Raw genomic sequence first — 20,618 nt, 5'->3', positions numbered from 1 at the left:
CCACTCCATTCACTGTTAATGATGTCAAACCAAATCTGTCTACTGAATTTAGAGCATATGTTCACCGCTGCAAACATTCGATAAGGAATCATCACCAAAAGTCTCTAAAAAATCACAGTACTTTCCTGTATTTGTGATCAAAGTCTGTTTTCATAGCATTCTCAGTTTATAAATGTTCATTTCTACCCAATGGCCCTCACTCTTCTCACTCAGCAGCCCTCAACAAGAAACACCGCAGTCAGGAGTCCTTGTCATGCCGGCTGGAGTAATCATTCAGGTTATGTGTCACTGCCTTTCACAGGCTACAGTCCCGCAGGGCCCCACCACTTGTTCTGAGCAATAAGCTAATTGATTGAAACATTCATCATCATCCACAGCCACGTTCTCGTATGAAAGGTGCCCCCAGGGCGGCAAAGTTCTAGACTTTTGAAACACACTAATGGAAGTGCCATTAGTGAGAGATGAGAGGTGGAAAAACAGAAGAGAAAACGTCAACCTCAAAACAGCATGTATACACCTTTTCAGCAGGAAATTAAGTCGAGATTGTAATTGATTATCTTTGGGCACCATGCTTGGCTGCGTGGTGATTTATCTAGTTTCAGTGTGATTGGTATAAGTCAGAGCTGTATACATAATCAAAGAAATACAATGATTGCTCTTAGCTTAATTCATTCAGTGACTGGGCTCCAGTCAAGAACTGATAGTAACATTGATGACAATATATTGTCCTTGACAGCTGCATGGGCAGATTCTCCATTGCCTCCAAGTAGGTAAGGTAATATATACAGTCCCTATCTGCAAAAACAACTGATTTACAACAATATGGAAATGGTGTATACTTCCATTCTGACAGTTATGTTTAGGTCCATTCAATTTTCATCTTTGTAAAAAACAAATGAATAATTCCACCAGTAAATTGAGAATATTTTGACTTGTTTTGATTTTTTTGGTCAGTTGTTACTTCACGTGATTTAACACCCTGTTTGGCCTGGAAACAATCCATGTGCTCCAAGATCTATTTTCTTCCATCATTATCCTAAAACACACAAATAGTGGGTCGATGCAAGCTATTCCCAGGTTTCTAAGCTTTACACAAACACACACATCCTGCTACAGATCTGAAATCCTGCTGGGTTTGGGTGGAACTTTTCTATTGCTTAGGGTTAACTGTGGCACCAAAAAAATTAAAGGAAAAGGGATTTGTAAAATAGCAGGGGGAAAGAATGAAGGAAAACTAGCATTGCCAGTCGTCAAATAACCATAGGTTTCTGATGCTCTTGGCTTATTGTATTTTTCTTGTCAACAGTCCGAGCCTCATTTTGTTTTGCCTTCTTCTGCTTGCCTGGTGAATCAGTCATCCATAGCATCTGCCTCCATCTGAGTTTGGGCTGCCTGCATGCTTGGCTGGGCAAACAGCAGCTTGAGAGGCAGGATGTAAGGGGAGGCCAGGAAGCCAACTGGCTGGCTGGCTGGCTGGAACGACTGCATTCTGTCAAATTCAATTGCTGGAATGGTGGCACTTAAAACGCTGCTAAGATGCAGAAGAACAACAGTGGATATGTGATGAAAGGAATTCATAGATATTGGATAAATCCTGACAGAGTTGTGCATGCAAAACAGAACGCAGAGCCGAAGCAAAAGTGCAGTGTTGCTGCAAATGCTGTTATGGAAAGCATCCGAGGGTGGAATAGAAATGTGAATAGTCAGTGAAACACTTCAGTAAATAAACTGCTCCAACACCAACTGAAACAACTGCTTTGTTTCCAATAAAGCAAAGAAAATACTCTTAACACGGATCTATAGCAGCTTGAAATGATTGTCTTTTTTATTTAAACGGCCCCAAAGAAACCCATTAAACGACAAATTGCTGCACATGCAGGGGGAATACCTGACTGGGAAAAAAACACAGCAATAAAACAAAATGAATCCCCTTTTGCAAATACAGGGCATCCCTCCCAATGCTGTTTTTATCACATTACCACACACACACATGGCCCTACAAGACATGATTACACTGCTGTTGGGCTTTCTATTCATAGCTAGAGAAACATCAGCCTCCCACATCACCTCTGATTTACCTGGTTGTGCACTTTAAGGTCGGGAAGGGAGGTTGTTAGCTGTAACAGATACGAAGATGGCATGCTGTAATTCCTATTTGCGCAAGACTGGTATTAAGTGAGGGGATCATGGCTAATTTATGACTTTATGATACAGACACTGCCATACACATTCACAGGAGATAACAACTTTGTTGAAATCAGTGCTGCTCTTGTTCACTGTACCTCCACATATATATTCCTTCCTCTATACCTCTCTCCATCTGTGTTGTTTATCTAGCAGATATGACGATAATGAGTACCCCTGCATGATAAGACGTATCCTGTAACATGCCATGACCACAACAGCTTTCATCATTCAGCTGTAAGCAAGCATACTCCTAACCCACACTAACAACACTCCTGCACTGTAAGCACACAGAGATCATTATTTTGCAAACCCAGCTAAAATCTATAACAGTAACAATGTATTTGTCTCCTTGTAGCCACCCAATACACACAGACACACACACGCTATGTCAAATGTCTCCGGCATCGACTGTCCATGGAGAGGTGGAAATACTCAGACAAAGAGAGTGATTAATTATTCAAAGAGGCTCACTGCAATCCATTACATCACATGCATTATGAAGAAGTCTGATCTACAGCACCTCTTCAAAATCTATCACTCTTAACGATGGGACTGAAACAGCAGGTAAGAAGCAACGGGGAAGCATCGACCAGCAAAGCTAGCTGCTACTACTGTAGCAAGGCTGAGCATGGTGCCAATTTGCATATAACGTAGCATTATAGGTAGCTAAGCTAACTGTCGATGTAAGATGTTTATATTAAAAAAATCAGCAAATAGAAGCTATAATCAATATTTTTATACTAACAATGTATCACATGTGACTTGTACATAAAACAGGTCACCCAAAGTGATGAACCCATAGAGACTATGTAGAATCTTTCAGCTAATTGTTTTGGTTTCTTACAATCTGCAACTTTTCCACAACTTTAAAGTTTCCCGCTCATTTCAGAATATGTGACGTGAATATCCTCTTAAAAATGGCAGAGCACTGAGTTTTATCATCTTGTCCACGAGCTCAGCCCACATGTTCCAAGACCTTGAGACAGGCTATTTTTCATTTGAAAATGGCGAAGGCCATTTTCTCCTGCCAGTGCCAAACACGTGTCCAACATACCCCATCACTTACATTTTAAATTGAATTTATTTCTTTACACTGTAAACAGACCCTTGGAATCAGTCCTTATACTGTATCTCCGTTAGCATGATGGCCACTGGAAAAACTACAAATTAATCGGCCCAGTTGGACCCATCTGTCCACTTTCACGCAAAGCAGTGCATCCAGTCAAACACATCATGTTTCATCACAACATAACCTTGATAGAGGTAATAACTGAGACGAGGTGCATTTCACAAAGCTTCATGTGTGACCAAAACATATTTCTTCACAACATCCTTGGCATGCTGAAGGATACATTTATGAGGATAAATTCAAGCTATTCTTTACACAGTGACAGATGTAATTATTGTATAGTATTCTGTATATATTTCAAATAGAAACACCAAAAGTGCCAAGTGTAACTAAGAGTTTTTGCAGGAAAACATTCATCACAAAATTCCCCATATGCACATTTTCTTATCTTTAAGGTAAATGTCTAAAAAGGCATTTTCATGTTCATAAATTTGAAAGATAGCCTTCAGTGTTTAGTTAAGTGGTAGAAGGTTGTAACAAAGTCATTAAAGAGGAATCAGATAACTATCCATTCATCATGAAATGTACCGATTTAGTGCTTTTCCATTAGGTGCCTCGGAGATGTGACTGAATGTCGTGTACATTACAGTTCAGTTTTCCAGAGCCAATCAATCTTCTGTCTAATCCGCATGTTCGGCACACTCACCTCCATAGTGGTCAGGTTGCATCGATGGGTTCCAGCAAACCAGCCGTCAGTGGAGCACTGGTCGATATCAACATCCTGTAGATTAATGTCCACTCGCACCACGCCCCTGCAAGACAGGAGGACATCACTGAGACAGCTGCTGAGGAAGTGTCAGTGCAAAGTGAGGGATTTTTACAAGCTGTAGTTTAGAAAAATTGCAATATTTTTTTCAGGTTTTCTCAAAGATAGAGTTTTAGGAATTATATAATGACATGCCACACAAGAGTGACATTTTTTAAATTAAAAAACTGGATTAAAAAAAAACACCAAATCAACAATGATATCCCCCTTCTACTAAACAGAAAGTGATATAACGAGTGAGACATTTAAACACAGAAATGAGGCCAGACACAGTGTACAGCTCAGTATCTAGTTTCATTCAAGTGTTGACAAAAATAGAAACCCCTCTGAAGACACAGACATGATATACATATTTTTACATTAGTGTGACTTACACTTTTCTGAGGATATAATTATATCAAATATCTGTTGCAAATCCACAAATCCGCTTTGAAATTATGGAAAAAGATAGTCCATTTAAGTCCAGAACTTGCCTGAGAATCATCACATTTTTAAGTTTTCTTCAATAACAAACTAATCCAGTTATATTTGTCTGTACATCCATGGATGCATTGGCAACAGGAACTGCTAACAGATAATTTGGCTTGACTTTTAATGGTATCAGTTTGTCAGAAATGTTGACAAATACAACTAACTCCATGGCAACATTCTACCTCTGTTTACATCCTGTAAAGCCTCAAGGGGGTGGGAGGGGTTACTGTACACAGATGTACAGAAAATTATATAACAAAAAAGAAAAATATATGCACATAAAAGGCTATAATGCAACTTAAGGCAAGAATATGGGTGGCCAGGTAACTGTAAAATCTACCATACCATAAACTGCTGATAGATCACTTAACATAACAAAACACTCAGCTAAGAAAGGCAGGAGTCTTTACCCCATTTTGGCCAGCTGAGCCAGGCAGGAACTTCTAACAGGGCTGCTGAGGATTTACACTTATTTGTACGCTTAAAGTGCTACGAAGAGAAAGGTCAGCGTCTGTGATTCTGAAGGTCAGTCTCTCTCATCTTGAGTTTTTTCACCAGTGTGGCCTAAGTCATTTCTACCTGACAGCTGCAGCACACAAGACAAACCAACAGCCAAACACAGTCTGTATGTGTATACAGGAAAAACAAACAAATATACAATAGGTCTATGTTTTATTCTGTTTGGTTAATACAAGACAGTGAATTTCAGACATGTGCAGTTCAACAAGAACCCCTGCGCTGTCTCTCAGCGACCTCTGCCCACGTTCAGGCTTTCCCTCCTGGAAGACTTAAAAATGGAGTGCAGCCTGAGGCAATGTGTTGTTAGAAAATCTATACCAGCTTTAAACTTCGTGGAAGACATGCTGTACGACTCTCCAGAGTTATAGCTCAGCAGGACGAGTGTCATGACACCCAGATAATGTGCAGCGGTGAAAAAAAAGGCTCTCCTCTGATCCAGCATTCAGTATGTTTCTCACAACAGTACACCGTGTCATGAAGATATACAACATTTGCATGGAGTACAGCCAACACGAACTGCATGTTTTTATGTAGTTTTCAACAGAAATCACCAAAAATACCCTTAGATGACTCTCCTCCAAAGCAAGCAACTGAATCAGCTCTGTAATCTGTTTAATCAGGCAAAACCTGCAGCTGCTTCACTGAAAATAAATCAGTGGCTGACTTTGTAATGACCTTTAACTCCTGTGATGCCTGTTTGAACATCAACATTCACATGGGTTTTATTTTGTTTTAGGATTAACACAGAGCAAAGCAGAGTACAGTCTCTATAACTTTGGTCCTCTGATTTCCAGGATTTGTATCCCAAAAGCACTGGGAGAAACTTGCTTAGACCTCCAAAGTTTTAAATCTGGTGTCTGTGGTGACATTCCTGTCCTGGTGCACCAGTACTGATGACTGTGTTTTACGTCAGCCAGCAATGACTGGTTTGCCAGAGCTGAAGTAGGCCTCACTAACTAGGGGTATGGCAGAGCCTATAATGAAAAAAAAACAAAAAAAACAGAAGCATCTAAATGAAGTTTCTGATGCTCCATACAAAAAAGAAACTCTGCGCTCAGGGTAAGGATTACTGTCTTAAAAAAAAAAAAAGCAAATGAAGGTGAGGACAAACAGAGATTTGAGTTGGAACATGTAAATGCTGGGAATTTAAGACAAAAAAGGACAACTGATGTGCTGATATTAGCCAGGACACTGAGGCATGTAAACACCTTGTCCCATCTACTGCTGGATTTTGTGAACAGAGAAAGTGTGGTTTCCATAGTAACGCCTGAGTCAAACCATCTCCTGTGGCAACTTAGCTAAACAACACACAAAGCAGAAAAGTGGCAGAGGATGCTGTCAGTGCTGCTTCATCAGATTTGGGAGGAAGAGAGAGACAGAGTTCATTTTTACTGTAATTAAAGACGAGATGGCAGAAAACAACAGCTGTAAATTTAACAAACTTTTTATAGGCCTTTTTTATGGCAGACATTTTGACATGTTACAGCAGGAAAAGCACAGGTGTAATTAATAATATTAATCTCCATTCATGCTTGCTAATTGGCATGGCTGTACAGGGACACTGAAACAGAGTGAAGACATGATTAGTGTTATTGGTTACACCTGAGTGTTTCATGCTATGACAGGCCAAAACGTCCATAAAACTGTGTTGATGTTGCAGAGTCTGATATTTTTCCAATAAAACTAACACCTGATCCTTATTGGCACATCAAACATTGTTCCAATTTAAGAGTTTAAGAGTTTAATCCTCTCCTTAATTAATGGGAAACTTACATTAAAATCCAGGTAGCTACAGCAACAGTTTTGTGGGTTATTTGTGCCATATCACCAGCTAAAGCTTAAACTGTCACCTAAAACACTGATGATGATTTAAAGACATCATTTTCAATGTTTTAATCGTTTTGTGAGACTTTTGCACATATGCTAATCAGAATGTGTGGTCCCCAGCACGGGATTGGTTCCAGCTGCTGGGGGCGTTACTTCTCACCGGTGCCTGAATCCTGAATTCTGATTGGAGCGGCGTCTAAACCGGTGCTCCAATCAGATGAATGCAATTTTGGGACCGAGATTATAAAATGTTAGCCGACGTCATTTGGTTCGCCCAGAAGTAACAGCTCGCCTGTCTTCTACCGTTCCTCCTTGTGTTTCCTCGTGTTTCTGGTTAAGGGTTTTTCTGCCAGTTTTTTTCCAGTGTTCCTGGTTCCTTCGTGTATTCCTACTCACTGCCAATGCACAGAGTTTACAAAGTTAAGGAATCAATCATCTCCAGGCTCATTTTAGCAAAAGGCGAGAAGTACGCTGGCGATCTGTGGGTCTTCTCGGGCGCAAAATTGCTTCCGCCTGATTGGAGGGTCGTACCAGGTGCCGATCCAATCAGGATCCAGAGTTCAGGCAGTTGGGCGGGAAGAAACTACGGCTCCAGCAGTTTTAGCCAATCCTGTGTTGGCGACCGCACAGCCCGCATACAAAAGCTTTATAAAAGCGGTAGACGCGAAGGTGGAACCTTTGTATGAAACGAGGCAGCAGTATCCAGCTCCATTTGTGGTTGTTTCTCCTCTTATTTAAGTGCTGCTTCTCTTCAACACATTTATCACACATTCAGGTATACAAATATATGCCTTCTGTACATTTTGATACCATTCCCCTCCCTTTACTTTACATATTAGGAGATATATTAAGAGTTAAGTTAATTAACTTAGAGCCAGATCAACCCATTGGTGTCCATATGGAAAAAAAGTTTGACATAGGTAGACCTCCTCTTTAGGCCTTGATCATTTATTTTGTGTTTCAGTGGTGCATATTCTCAAGCAAATCTGCACTTAAAGTATGAGAAATCAACACAGAATGTGAGACATTTGAGGCCCCTGAAGGTCTAGCACCCTCAATAAAAACTCAATTTCAGTACCTATTACAGTATAACAAAAAATACCATCTGCGTCACTTAGCAGCAAATATTTATCAAGCTCTCACTTTTTTAGGCATGTGCACTTGCAAACATGGAAACGTCTAGAAATACTGCTGCTGTGGCATGTTCTCCAGGTGCACAGGAGCTGGTTTACTATGCCTGGCTCCCAGTGGACACCGGGCAAGTGCAGTGCTCTCTCTGCCTGTACTTCTGTTATTAATAACTGCTGCTTCGGTCCTGCCTCGGGGCAAACTGACCTCGCTGTTTTCCACTGCACTGCTGGTTGTTTTGCTGAGAAATTACCTCAGTTTCAATTCTCTATTATGTAATATGGGTAGGAAGCAGTCCGTTGAAATTCATAGCACAAAGAATATGACCATTTGTTTATGATGGAGGATTCATCAAAATATCTGTTTCGATGGCAGCTCAAGCATCAACATTTGCTTGGGTTTTGCGTGCAAAAGTGAGTCTATACAAAGAAAAAACAGCCGTTTTTTTTTTTTTTTCCACAATCGCCTCCTCTTTTTTCCTTTCTCTCTCCTTTCTCTTTTTTCTTCCACTTCTCCAGGCAGTCTTTAGCATCCCAGCCAAAGTGGACATATGGCATATAAAATAGCTTGTGAAAAAAAACGGAGAAAAGAAAAAAGAGCAAGCGTGTTGGGTCTCAAACAGAGGTGGCGACCGGATACGAGCACAGCACAAAGACTGGATCGTAATTTGAGAGAGGCAACGAGGAACATGGGCAGAGGCATCATGGTGGCCATCAAGGCCCTCGGGCATAAAGACAGGATTATCACAGAGAGCAGGAGATAGTGGTGCCCCAGGAAACAGGGTGCTCTCTCCTTTCATCCTCCATTCTTTGTGGGTCTAAAGGCCATGGTGGCAAAGAGAGGAGCATCCCACCAGCAGGGGCTCTGGTCTTTTCTGACAGACCCGGCAGACTGTGCTAATGTTAGCCGCAGCATTACAAAGTTGACTATAGGTGTATTTGGCTAATTGCTTAAAGGCTACAAAAGGATATTCATCAAAACATGCTTGCAATGAAGGCCTGCGTGTGCACTCTTTGTTGCAAGTCAGTTTTTGATGTGTTCATGAATGAATACTGAATGTCAGGTCTATACGCTTTGAGCTGTACGTCTCTATTCAGGCCCAGAAAATGGACCCTGAGATTGATTAGCCCATATAGCCTGTCCTTACAGCGCAGGGAGCCATGCTAAAGTCTGAATTTCAACTAATCCTGGCACCAAAGGGACATCTAAAAACAATCTGTGAGGACAGAGTCACATGATTTTTGTCATATTAAATGTGTTGGCAGTCAACTCTTCAGTGTGATACTATGAGGCTGATATGAACAATGCAGCAAATCATTTTGTAGTGTTTTCCATATACAATACCATTTATATGAACTTTTTTAATGCAGCCATTATATTTTCCAACCTCTAGAGATAGAACTTACTAGCTAATGACAGCTATGTCCTAATTCAGCTCTAGTGCAAACTTCATATTGTATACTGGTTTTGCTGTTATTAAGTCAACATACATGATGATCTTGCACCATTTTGTACATTGAGAAAGCTTTTTCTCTAATCTGATTGCCTCTGTTTCTTCAACTTACTTTTGGGTTGCAATCAATTTAATCTCCATGCTTACAGTGTTTACAGCTAACTATCAAAGTTATAAACTGTAGGCTGGCTGCTTGTTATTATATTTAATTATATTTCTACACATACTTGATACAGGTGATGTGGCAGGCAGAGCTATGTTTAAAAGACCAGAACTGGTCTTGGAACAACTGCCAGTTAGATTTCACAAACAGAAATCCAATAATTTTTCATTTTTGTTGCTACCTGCTCTATTTTCTTTGCCAGTTGCATTGTGCGACAATAGTATACATCATCACCACAGCTGCATATCAATCAGATTTAGGATGCAAACTGACTTTTCTCTGAGTATTTTGGCATTTAAGAACACAGCATGCTCCAGGCCTGCTTGGAAAATTATTTATCATGTGTTATGGATTTAGGAAACAGATAAAACCCTATTTGTAATATTATATCTTTTAAATTATTCTTTTTAATTGTGATTTTCTGTTTCTTTCTGTACATGCTGCATGGTTGATGGAAACTAGAGCAGAATGTTAATTAATGACTGTAAACTGACAACTTGCCATGTAAATTATAAAACAGAATCGTCTGCAAAGCTGTTAAGCTTTCATGTGTGGGCAATTTTTCATCTGTATACATGTATTTATTATGGTGCATATTTGCACACGAGCAAAGAGCATCCAGCCATTTCTTCTGAAGCAAAAGGAATAAGCTGTGACATCTCTGGTTACACTGACTGTGTGCACATAAACCAGGAATAATGTAAAGGAGAGGTGAACATGGAAGACTGGCAGAAGCTTAAACATTATCCTTTAGTTCTTCTATGTAGCCAGAAGACTTGCACGCCCAGATGAACTTGCATGCACATTTCTCCTGCCCCCAGTGTCTTGACAAGAACACATTGCTGTCCTTTTAGAAGGGCACAGTTCATGCATTATGTCTCAGAACAATCACAATGCAAGAACCGTGCAGCCCTTCCAAGGAAAATGTCTCTTATGTGATGGAAATGCATTAAGCTGACAGGACGAGCAGAAGCTAATGTGAGTCTAGCCGCTGGGCAGGACGCTGCTTGTCTACCAGCGTTTCAGTGCAGCCTGGGTCATTTTATTGAGTTCTGTCGCTGCTCATCAAAAAAGACACAGTGCCCGTGGCGAATCGGCTGTCACAGAAAGTGAATAAAGACTTTTCTTTCTTTTTTTGTGGAGAGCTGGCACTTTCTGTCATAGTCCTGGACCCTTGACACTCTTGTCATTAAAAGCACTCCTGAAGACCAAACACCAAATTGGAAGATCATTCATTGATTTGAGCTGCTGACAAAGGAAACCTAACACTTTTGTGGCAAACATTGGCTGATTGATTTTTTTTGACAAGTCATATACATAGTTCTTGTTTAATTCTGAGCACAAACTAATGCATTTTCTTTAATCATTCACACCCTTACCACCCCTATAATGTCCTTAACATCAATAGCTTCAGAGAGATATTCAGCTAATCAACTTTATCCTGAAACAGACTTTGCACCTACTTTCCATATTAAAGTCATATTCAAATTTGCTTTGTTCCGTATTTTGCCCTTAATTTGAAAATCATCCAATAGCTGCAGGATAAGATGGAACAAGATGAAACTGTAATGATCTCTCTGTTGAAATATTATAGCGAGATAAGGATACAGTGTCTGATGTTGAGTTACAATACATTTTGTATGTTCAAAATCTAACGTATCAAGGCTGCATTTTCCTTTTGTGTGCTGTATGTTCTCATTTACATATGTAATTGCATGTAATATTTTGCAGGTCTACTACAATTTGGGAAGTTTCTCTGTATTTTGCAGACACCTTATGTCCACTTATAAAACTAAATTCCTTCTCCAAAACTTTTCAAACCCAGCTCACCACTCTATTGCCCATCCTGAGGCCTCCTCTATCACACAGCTGTATTTGACTCATAGCAGATTACTAGAGGATGAACCCACAGTAATGATATTACAGATTTATAATCCTTTGAGAGGCAACAGAATTGCATCAGTTTAATACAACCAAAATCACTGAGATTATTTCCATGATTAGCTGCATTATTAGGAATATAATATCACTTTATAAGTAGCTGGAAAGCCTGGGTAGTTGGATTTTCTGTAACGTTGACATTTACTGGCTGAAGGCATCGTATTGACAGGTCAGCTTACTGAGCAGCGGAGTCCCACTGACGTCAGCAGTGAGAGAAGGAGCACCTTAGGGATCTTTAACCCTTCCTTGCTTCAGGTTGTGCTCATAATCTCAACTTTCTTACATCTTCCTGCTCTGAAATCAGCACACTGGCTGTTTCAGCTCCGCTAATTTTCCTCTTGAATGCATTTTTCCCCCCTTCTGCTCTTTTTCATCTCAGTTTAGCATCATATATTATCACACTTAGCCCAGGGAATTGTGGGGTTTCCTTCCTATTTGTTTCTGGATTGTGTCCATCTAAGCAGATGCTGCTGGCTCCTCCTGGAGCTCGAGGCCTCCCGCTCTGTTAGACAGCTCAGGCGTCCCACAACAGTCGGGTTGTCCCGGCTCTGGCTGCTTGTACAGGAAAACAGGAAGCAAAGCCAAGCGTAAATGAAGAGGATTCTGCCATCTAATTAGAACCTGTTTGGCCTTTAGAGAAACATGCTGAAAAATACATGTGTTTCTTTACAGTTTGGCTGTCCTTTTCAGATAGTTTCAATTAGTTTGCCTTATTATCCTGCTGCTGCTTGAGTTTCAGCCTCAAAGCAATTAAGTGTGTGTGGTGGGAAAGGTTTGAAGTACAGTGTGTCTTCTCCTACCACATACACCACCCCCACCCTCACATCCCTTTCCTTTTTCTTCTGTGTATTCCCACTTTGTGCGTTTGCTCAAACTGGCTTTTGCATTTGTGTGTCTGTGTAGTCACGAGTTTGTGTCTGAAGTTGGAGCAAACTGCCAATTAGGATGGTACAGTATCATCCTGCAGAATGTCTCAGCTTCCAACAATGGCATGCACACACACACACACACACACACACAGACAAACAGCCAGTTCTCTGTGTGTGGTCTAAGCTGCCTCCCCTGTGCCTCGAGTAAAGCTGAAGAGACAGACGGGAAGAGAAGAGATGAAGTGTGAGAGGTGCGATTTCTTACACCTTCACAGAAACAACAGGTCGATCTATCACAAACACATGTCCACACACTCCTGCTCTAACAAGTCACATTAGTTGTTTAGCACCTGCGCACTCAAAAACAATAAAAGGAGAAAAACAAACTCAATCTGTATTCATTTCCATATGCATGATGCATAAAACCTCAAAACAAGTCACCTTGCTTCTTGCAGGATCATCACACCAGGAAGTGGCTGAAGCATTAAAAGGCTGGAATCAAAATGGCCCATGCAGGATTGTTGTTCTACATCTTTCATTATTAATTCATTGTTGTATTGATTGTGTATTCATCTGGAAGGGAAACGGAGGAGAGCTGATGTCTGAGGCAGCTATATTAGCCAGCATTTCCCCTCCTCTCCTGTTTCTTATCTGGCAGGCTGCTGGGACACAGGGAGGATGCAGGACGAGCTGCCTGCTACTTTGATATAAGTATCTGAAACATGATTGTTCAATGAAAAACAAACTAAGACAGGGATGAATGCGTGGCAAAAAAGGCATGAGAAAGTGCAACAGATTTAAGTAAAACATGAAGTATTCCCATTTGAATTAGAGTTTCATCTACATATGCACATCAATCAGACCATGAGTGTCATGGTATTCAAGGCATTTTGTGAATGATGTGGCGATGCTAGTGCATGGTGATCTACTCTGATAAATGGGCTTAAAAAGTTAGCACAAACTTGTTGAAATTTGGATTAACGAGTAAAATTTGCAGAGAGGATCAATATTATAAAAAGAAAATGGTATTCCCTGTCTTGCACAAGAGTTAGCAGCTGCTGGTAGTAGCTTCATATTCACCATGCACACAGCTAGCCTGGGTCTCTCCAGAGGTTAAAATCTGCCTACCAGCACCTTGAAAGCTCACTCATTGACGCCTTATATCTTACATGTTTGATCTGTACAGAAACTAAGAGTCCAGCTAGCTGTTCCCTCTGTTTCCAGTCTTTATGCTAAGCTATGCTAATTGTCTGCTGAGGGTGGCTTCATTTCTACAGTACATAGACAAGAGAGGTATTCATCTTCTTATTTAACTCTTGGCAGAGACAGCCAATAAGTGTATTTCTGAAAATTTTGAAACATTTAAATGTTCTCTGGTGTAAGGAAATTAACTCCTGAGCAGAGGTTGCTCTTCTGCTCCTTTAAGCACAGTGGGATGTCTCTGTCACTGAATAGGCCACTCTCAAGGGACATTAAACAATACAAAACACCCATGCATGTCACACATTCGATCTTTTGGAGGAGACTTCAGTTAAAAGGGGAGGAAAAAATGGAAAGTGCTCCTTTTGGCAATGGTTGGAATGCTTTTCCAATACAATGCCTTCCTGTTCAGTCAAATCATAAATTTGGCCTCATGAGTTGTGGTGTATAACCGCTTTGACTATCCATCAGTTGAGTGTATGAGCTAATTTGCTATTAGATTGCTTCACTGGGAGACTGAGAGTATGTGAAGCTGCTTTGAGAGGCTTTAGTCTGGGATAACACCAGGTAGCTGACAGCCTATTACAGTATAATCACTGCAGGTTTTGACTCATTTGCAATCCGTGCCTGCCTGTGAGCGACTTGAGTGTATCAATTAAAGATTCATCGAAGGCAGTACACACACAACCAGCGATCTGGATTAAATATTTATTGGGAAGAGGTTGGTCAGGATCCTATGGAGCCTTGACACTTGAGTATTCCAGTGCACGTCAGGGCCACTGGCATAAACACGGCACATTACACCAGCAGGCTGGGGTGACTTTAGGACATGGATTGTACAAAACACCCAAACATCAGACACGTTTTCAGCATTCCTTCATCTGCTGATGTTGGCTGCTTTCGCTTTATTCTTGAAATTGGCAGTCTCTCATCTCAGGAAGGTTCTGACTCATCGCAGAAAGGGCACACGACATTTCCTGAGTAGTAAAGCATGCAGCCGAGTGAGTTTGAAAAATGAATTAGGGCCTGTAGCCAGAGGTTTCCACCACTGCTACATCAAGTAACATCCAGGGTTATTTTTAGCATCCCGCCGCCTTGTCAGACTGGAGGAGAGAAGAAAACCCCCCTTGTATAACAGGAGGAGGGCAGTGAGAGGCTGCAGTATGTTTGGGGGTGTAAAGAGAGGCAGGTATGATCAACTTACTAAGCCCTGTCTGGGTTTATGTGTAAGGACTGGGGATATAGTGGTGGTTTAACCCACCTGAACTCACCTTTAGATTAACATAAGCCTTTCTCACCTGAATCTGTGGTTTTTAAACACAAGTAATGGCACCACAGGTGTGTGTCAAGCTGTATGAAGATGGGTTTCTTTCATGGCAACAAGGCGAAATTGATGATTTGCTGAGCTTGTTTTGGAATTTGGCTCATTCATTATGTTGTCTGCCACCAAGTCACTGCTCAAATTTCAACCATCTGTGTGCTTACCTGAATTCAGGAGCCAGGTTGGGCTTCAGGCCATAGAAGGCAGCTGATAAGGTCAAAAGCCACCTGGGAACAAAATTCCCGTTTTCACACTCCAGGTAGGGCGCAGACCATTTGACATGTGTCTTGTCCGGGATAAAACTCTCTCCTCTTTTTAAAGAATTGTCAACTGATGTAAAGTCTTGGCTCAGCACCCTCTTATGGAAACTGGGCTTCTTCCTGTCTTTAACTTCGTGGTACCACTCTGTGTCTGTCGTGCGGTTGTGCAGATAGTGGTGGGCCATGCTGGAGAGGTCTTGGAGGACTATCTCCCCACCAGCTCTGGTGGCTTGGAGAAGCACCGAGGGCCCCGCCACGGACGAATCCGCGCTAAAAGTGACGACCGCCCGGTGAATCTTTGCGTCTCCCTCCAGTATACTCCTGACTAAGGCATGGTACCACTCAATGTCTCGCCGGAGACTCTGCTCCCTGGACCTGTTGGCTTGCAAGATCATGTTGAGGAAGTTTGTGGCGTGCAGCACCGTATCCAGCACGCTGCTCATGGAGGCGGCGTGTGACCTTCCCCGCAGAGAGGTGAGCTCGTACCTCCGCGAGCAGTTGGCTTGCTTTAAGGTGGTCGAGTCCCCCGTGTGTAGAAAAGCCGTGACCACCCTGGGGAGATGCTCCTCTATTTTCTGCGCCAGCTCCGCCGTCTCCCCGGGAGGGTGATGAGGCGCACGGAGATGCGCCAGCTGCCGACGGTGCGTCTGAGCGCCGTAAATCGCCTCCCGTGCTCTGATATCTTCCCCGTGCGCGGACCATTCCGCGTATTTGTGGTTTGATCCGATCACAAATCCCACTTGCAGCAGCAGCGACAGCCGGAAAACAGCCATCTCCCTCCAGAAAAGCGTCCACAGATGTTTGGGGGATTGCTGCTCGGAATTACAGTGTCGTCGGGCGGGCGTGCTGTAAAAAAATCAACCAAATTGCTCTGCTAAACCATCGCTTCACCACTTGTAGGATATTCTTGCAAGCTCCACGCCTCTGTTCTGGAAATCAAAACGCAAAGGAGGGAGAAAAACGTAAGGAACCCCCTTGCTGCTGTCCTCGTCAAATCCCCTCTTCTTCTTTACAGATGCCTCATACAGCTTGTTGATGTTGAGTATCCGCTTGCAGCTGTTTCCCCCCACCTCTCTCTCTCTCTCTCTCTCTCTCTCTCTCTCACTGTAGACAAGACTGTTGGCTTTGCTGTGCGGCGGACGTTCTCCTTCTGCGCGTAGGCTACATAGACTGAATCAAACGGAGGAGGAAGGGAGGGGTAAGGGGGCAGGTTATCATTATATTTATATATTTTTTTAAGGAGGCACCGAGTCAGGGTGCTTCTCACTTGGATGACAAACGCACTCCGCCCTCTTCCGACCACAACAAGCATTAAGTAAGCCTATAAAAGCCACGAAGAGACACACCAGGAGCCGTGCGCTCTTAGAGCCCGTCTTCTTCATCATTTCATAGGGCTCCAGAAGCGCCATTGATCCGCGTATGGCCGCCTCCTCTGTCAATCACGGAGCAGCGTTTGGTGGAGCGGTGAAGGGAGCTGTCCGGTGCTGAAACTGATAAAGTCAGACTTGGTGGATTTATCAAAATTAAGCGCTTCGTGTAGATCAATGGAACCAAGTCTGGCTTTGGTATTCAAGAGTCGTTTTCCCTCTATTGATCATTGTTAAAATAAACTTTGATCCAAATAAAAAATAAAAAAGTAATTGACTTTTAAATAGTTTTGTTTTCTCTTAAAGTCTATGAACAGACTTATTATAGATGTATGAAATGGGCCTTTGCATGTATTCCATTTTTCTCCAGTATAAATGGATTAAACATGCTGCACTATGTGACCACCCCTGTCCACATACTTTTGTGTACTTTGGTCTGGAGCTGGTTTGCATGGAACAATCAGGAAACAGAAGCAAGGGAGAAAATTAAAGAAATGGAGTGAATATGGCTTATTTAGCCAGTCTAGTCTATATGACAGTAAGATGTAGGAAGGAGGATGGTATATACTGTATACTGTAGTCAAGGGTTTTTCAAGCAGGTCCACTGCTGTTTTTAGGCCTTGAAGATTTGGCCTCAAAGCCTGTGCATCTCACTGAAACATTAAATACAAAACAACAACAAAAAGACTTCATCTGCTTCATACTGCTTACTGTGTGGGTGTGGTTCCATCACATTTGACTGACAGTGACTAAACAACAACTATAATCAGATTCTGAATCAAACGCTGCACAATCCTGATTGGTGCACAGAAAAATGTGACATCACCTTTTTCCAGCTGAGCCTCGCCCACTTCAAACCAGTGAGAGGAGCTTTCACATGAAACACACAAACTGTTTGAGCAGCATCTGTAAAGGAAGTGTTTTTTCTGAGAGTGGTGTGGAAAACCTTCCTGACCTCAGCCTCATCCAATGCTTTTGGGATGGACTAGGACTGCAAGCCTAATCCTTATCCCCCAACATCAGTGACCGACCTCAGTGTGGCTCTTGTGTCCAAAATCTTGCTGACAGTCTGAAGCCAGAGAAGTGAAGGCTTTTATAGCAGCAGGTTAATGTCCATGGTTTTGGAACAAGATGTTCAGTAGATACATACTGCATGATTTGATGGCAACATGATCTATTTCTTTTGATCACCAAACTATCAGTCTCTCTCTCTCTCTCTTCCTTATTAGTTCAAGTTCTTAGGTTGCTCTATCTCTTTCTCTCTCTCTCTCTATCTTCCTCTCTTTCTCCGCGGTGTAGGGGCATGTCACGTCACGCTGTGTGGGCTAGAGGCATCTTGTCCTGGAAGCAGGGTGAGGGAAGACAGGCGTGACGAAGGGTGACAGAGCTGGGAGCCGGCCTGCGCTCTGCATGGGCCATCAGGGATGCTAGAAGTTTGAACTTGAAGACCTCCTGGATTTCTTGACCAACGCTACATACATACGCCTGCATTCGAGGCTGCTTGCTTGTCCTGTATTTGAATCTTGATACCTGCAAGCAAACAGATCTAGACAGGAAAGCCAACAACTGCTATACTTGAACAACTGGGAGGAAAATAATTGGGAAAACTTTCAAAGCGACACCGCTCTTCTATCTGATGGCATTCCTAAGTAGGATTACTCATGGTGCTGAAAAGTGTGTTTTCCCACTGTGAAAAAATGGCGGCTTTTAATTTTGGCCAGTCTGCCTTTTAAGTCCACCGCAGAGCTCTGCATCAGTCGATGTCAGACACATCAAACTTGTCTGATTGTAGTCATTTAGAATCCGAGCTTATTAATAATCAAATATGCCTGTATGAATTTAAAGTGGCTCTTTCCGCTGCTATTTTGTCACTGCATTCCTATTCCTCTCTCATGCCTTTTGTCAGTGAGTAGGTGTGGTAAGGTTGTATATGACAAAAAAAACTGCATCCACTAGAATAACTAGGATCCATATATTTCCAATCTTTCCATCAAGAAAGGCTCCAGATATTGTGGAAAATATCTGACAATCATTCCTGCCAAAATGATTCAGAGAACAAAAATTAAATCAGTCAGGACGACAACGATGATGAAGGTGAACATAGCACCTTCTTTTGAGGTGTGAACCATCTGTATGGACAGTGGGTTCTCAATGTGAATATGCTGCCAGTTGGAGACTATGATGAATATATAATCATGACCAGTTCCTGAAATTGAGAGATTGTGATGTAGATGAATTATATACAGTTAACCTAAAGGTACTTATAGATTTTAGTTTTAAAAAGTTCCCAGTGATTAAGCTACTAACATTTCCTGCAGCAATCACAGACTGATGTTATTTAGATAAGTTAATAGATAATAGAAAAAATCCTTTAGAAAATGACGATCTCAGGTTTGTTATTGGTACATTAACTTGTCTTTTGTATACATTGCCATAAAGGCATACAATAGCATAAAGATAATCAGTGTGATTTTCTTAGTTGACTGGAGAGAGCGTCCACAGGAGACGAAGGCTGAGGAATGAAGCTCCATGCAGATGGTAAAAATTATCATGGATATGGAATCCAGACTAACATCCCACTGCGCCATAAAACCAGTCACCCCTGTAGTCACTGAACCAGTCAAACAAGTCACCCATAATGAGCAGATGGGGTTAGGAATCAGTAGGACCAAAATCACAGCTGTGATCATGCTAACGGTTTTAATCATACTACTCACTACTACACTGTACCAGTCGAAGATGAATTCTTGGTTATAGACTAATAAAAACGATACATGACACCTGCCTGCTGTGGTTTTAAAAGCTTTAAGCATTTCGATTTCCATGCTGGCACTGGCAATATCAACAGACTGAATGAAGAACTGGGATGCGTAGATGACACATCCAAGGAGATTCTCATCTTGCTTTAAAAAAGGAAATAAATCAAAATCTATATGACAAATACGAGTCCAGCCAGGATGTGAAGACATCCTCATCCACAACCTGGAGCCGTCTGAAGTCATCAATGCATCTCTGAAGTTGGTACCTCCTTGTCTTATCTCAATAAAGGAATTCCTCACTTAGAATAACCATCACAGATGGACCATAATCAGTCCATTGACATTGACATGCAACCTATCAGCTGCCAGATCATGAAGCTCAATCCCCTGTTGGACTTGGAGACATCCATAAATACTTGTGGCTAAATATATGAAATAAAGGAAGATTACAGCTCCCTTGACCCAGGGTTTGATCAAAAATGAGCCATAGTAATCCTCAAAGAAATTACTTGCTGGTTGTTTTTTCTCTGCTCCAGTGTTCTTATCATAGTCGCCTCCTACACAGCAGATGTTATACATCTCAGAATGATGATCAGGATTGTCTAATGGTGTTTTCAAGCAGGTCAGTCAGTGCCTGTTGCTGGTTTCTCACGTCCTGTTCATGTGACAAAACATGACAGAAACACTGGTGTTATAAGTAGAATGACTTATGATTGTTATGGACATGCTGCCAGTCGGACACCATTATGTTGCTGAGACCAGTTCCTGGACAAATTATGGATGGTTTTGAGGTACTGGCACATTATTTGAGTACCTCCACTTGTGAGACTTTTTAATGTAAAGACAAAATCTTCAAAAGGTTAGTGGTTAACAATTTAAAACTCTACAAAAGCCCATTGGGGCATTTTATACATTGTGGTATTGCCACTTTTACATAAATAATTTAATGGATGTTGCCTCTAAACTGTAGTATTTAGCAAAAAAAAAAAAAAGGTAAAGTTGGTTGTTTCCACTGGAGTTTGGAAAGGAGAGTTTGCGACTGTAATAACAAACAGCACTCTGATGTAAAGCAACAAGCACAAGGAGGAAAGAACAGCCAGCCCAGAGGAGAAGACGCCAAAGACAGCCACCCACACCTTGTTCCTCACATTGTCCATTCTGTTAAGGAGGTAAAGATAGGCTAGTGTTCATAAATACTGCTGTAGAATGCAAATACATGTACATAATAAAGGTAACAGTGTGCAGTCAGCATGGACAT

General features: G+C 41.7%; 1 protein-coding gene and 1 pseudogene across 1 annotated transcript in view; both read right to left on the bottom strand.

Annotated features, from left to right (window-relative positions):
* gpr158a (G protein-coupled receptor 158a) overlaps nucleotides 1-16,805 on the bottom strand; it is a 57,245-nt gene extending 40,440 nt beyond the window's left edge. The window contains exons 1-2 of the mRNA XM_018700826.2: nucleotides 15,139-16,805; nucleotides 3,963-4,068 (exon numbers count right to left, since the gene is read on the bottom strand). Coding sequence (XP_018556342.1) covers nucleotides 3,963-4,068; nucleotides 15,139-16,007 — 975 coding nt within the window. The 5' untranslated portion in view covers nucleotides 16,008-16,805. The remainder of the gene's footprint in view (nucleotides 1-3,962; nucleotides 4,069-15,138) is intronic.
* Nucleotides 16,806-17,912: 1,107 nt separating this feature from the next.
* LOC108899986 (patched domain-containing protein 3-like) lies at nucleotides 17,913-20,517 on the bottom strand (annotated as a pseudogene).
* Between the last annotated feature and the right edge of the window lie 101 nt (nucleotides 20,518-20,618).

The sequence above is a fragment of the Lates calcarifer genome, linkage group LG24, assembly GCF_001640805.2.
Source record: "Lates calcarifer isolate ASB-BC8 linkage group LG24, TLL_Latcal_v3, whole genome shotgun sequence".
Taxonomy (NCBI): Eukaryota; Metazoa; Chordata; class Actinopteri; family Centropomidae; genus Lates; species Lates calcarifer.
The sequence above is the reverse complement of the archived record's forward strand: the minus strand, read 5'-3'. Positions and strand labels throughout refer to the sequence as shown.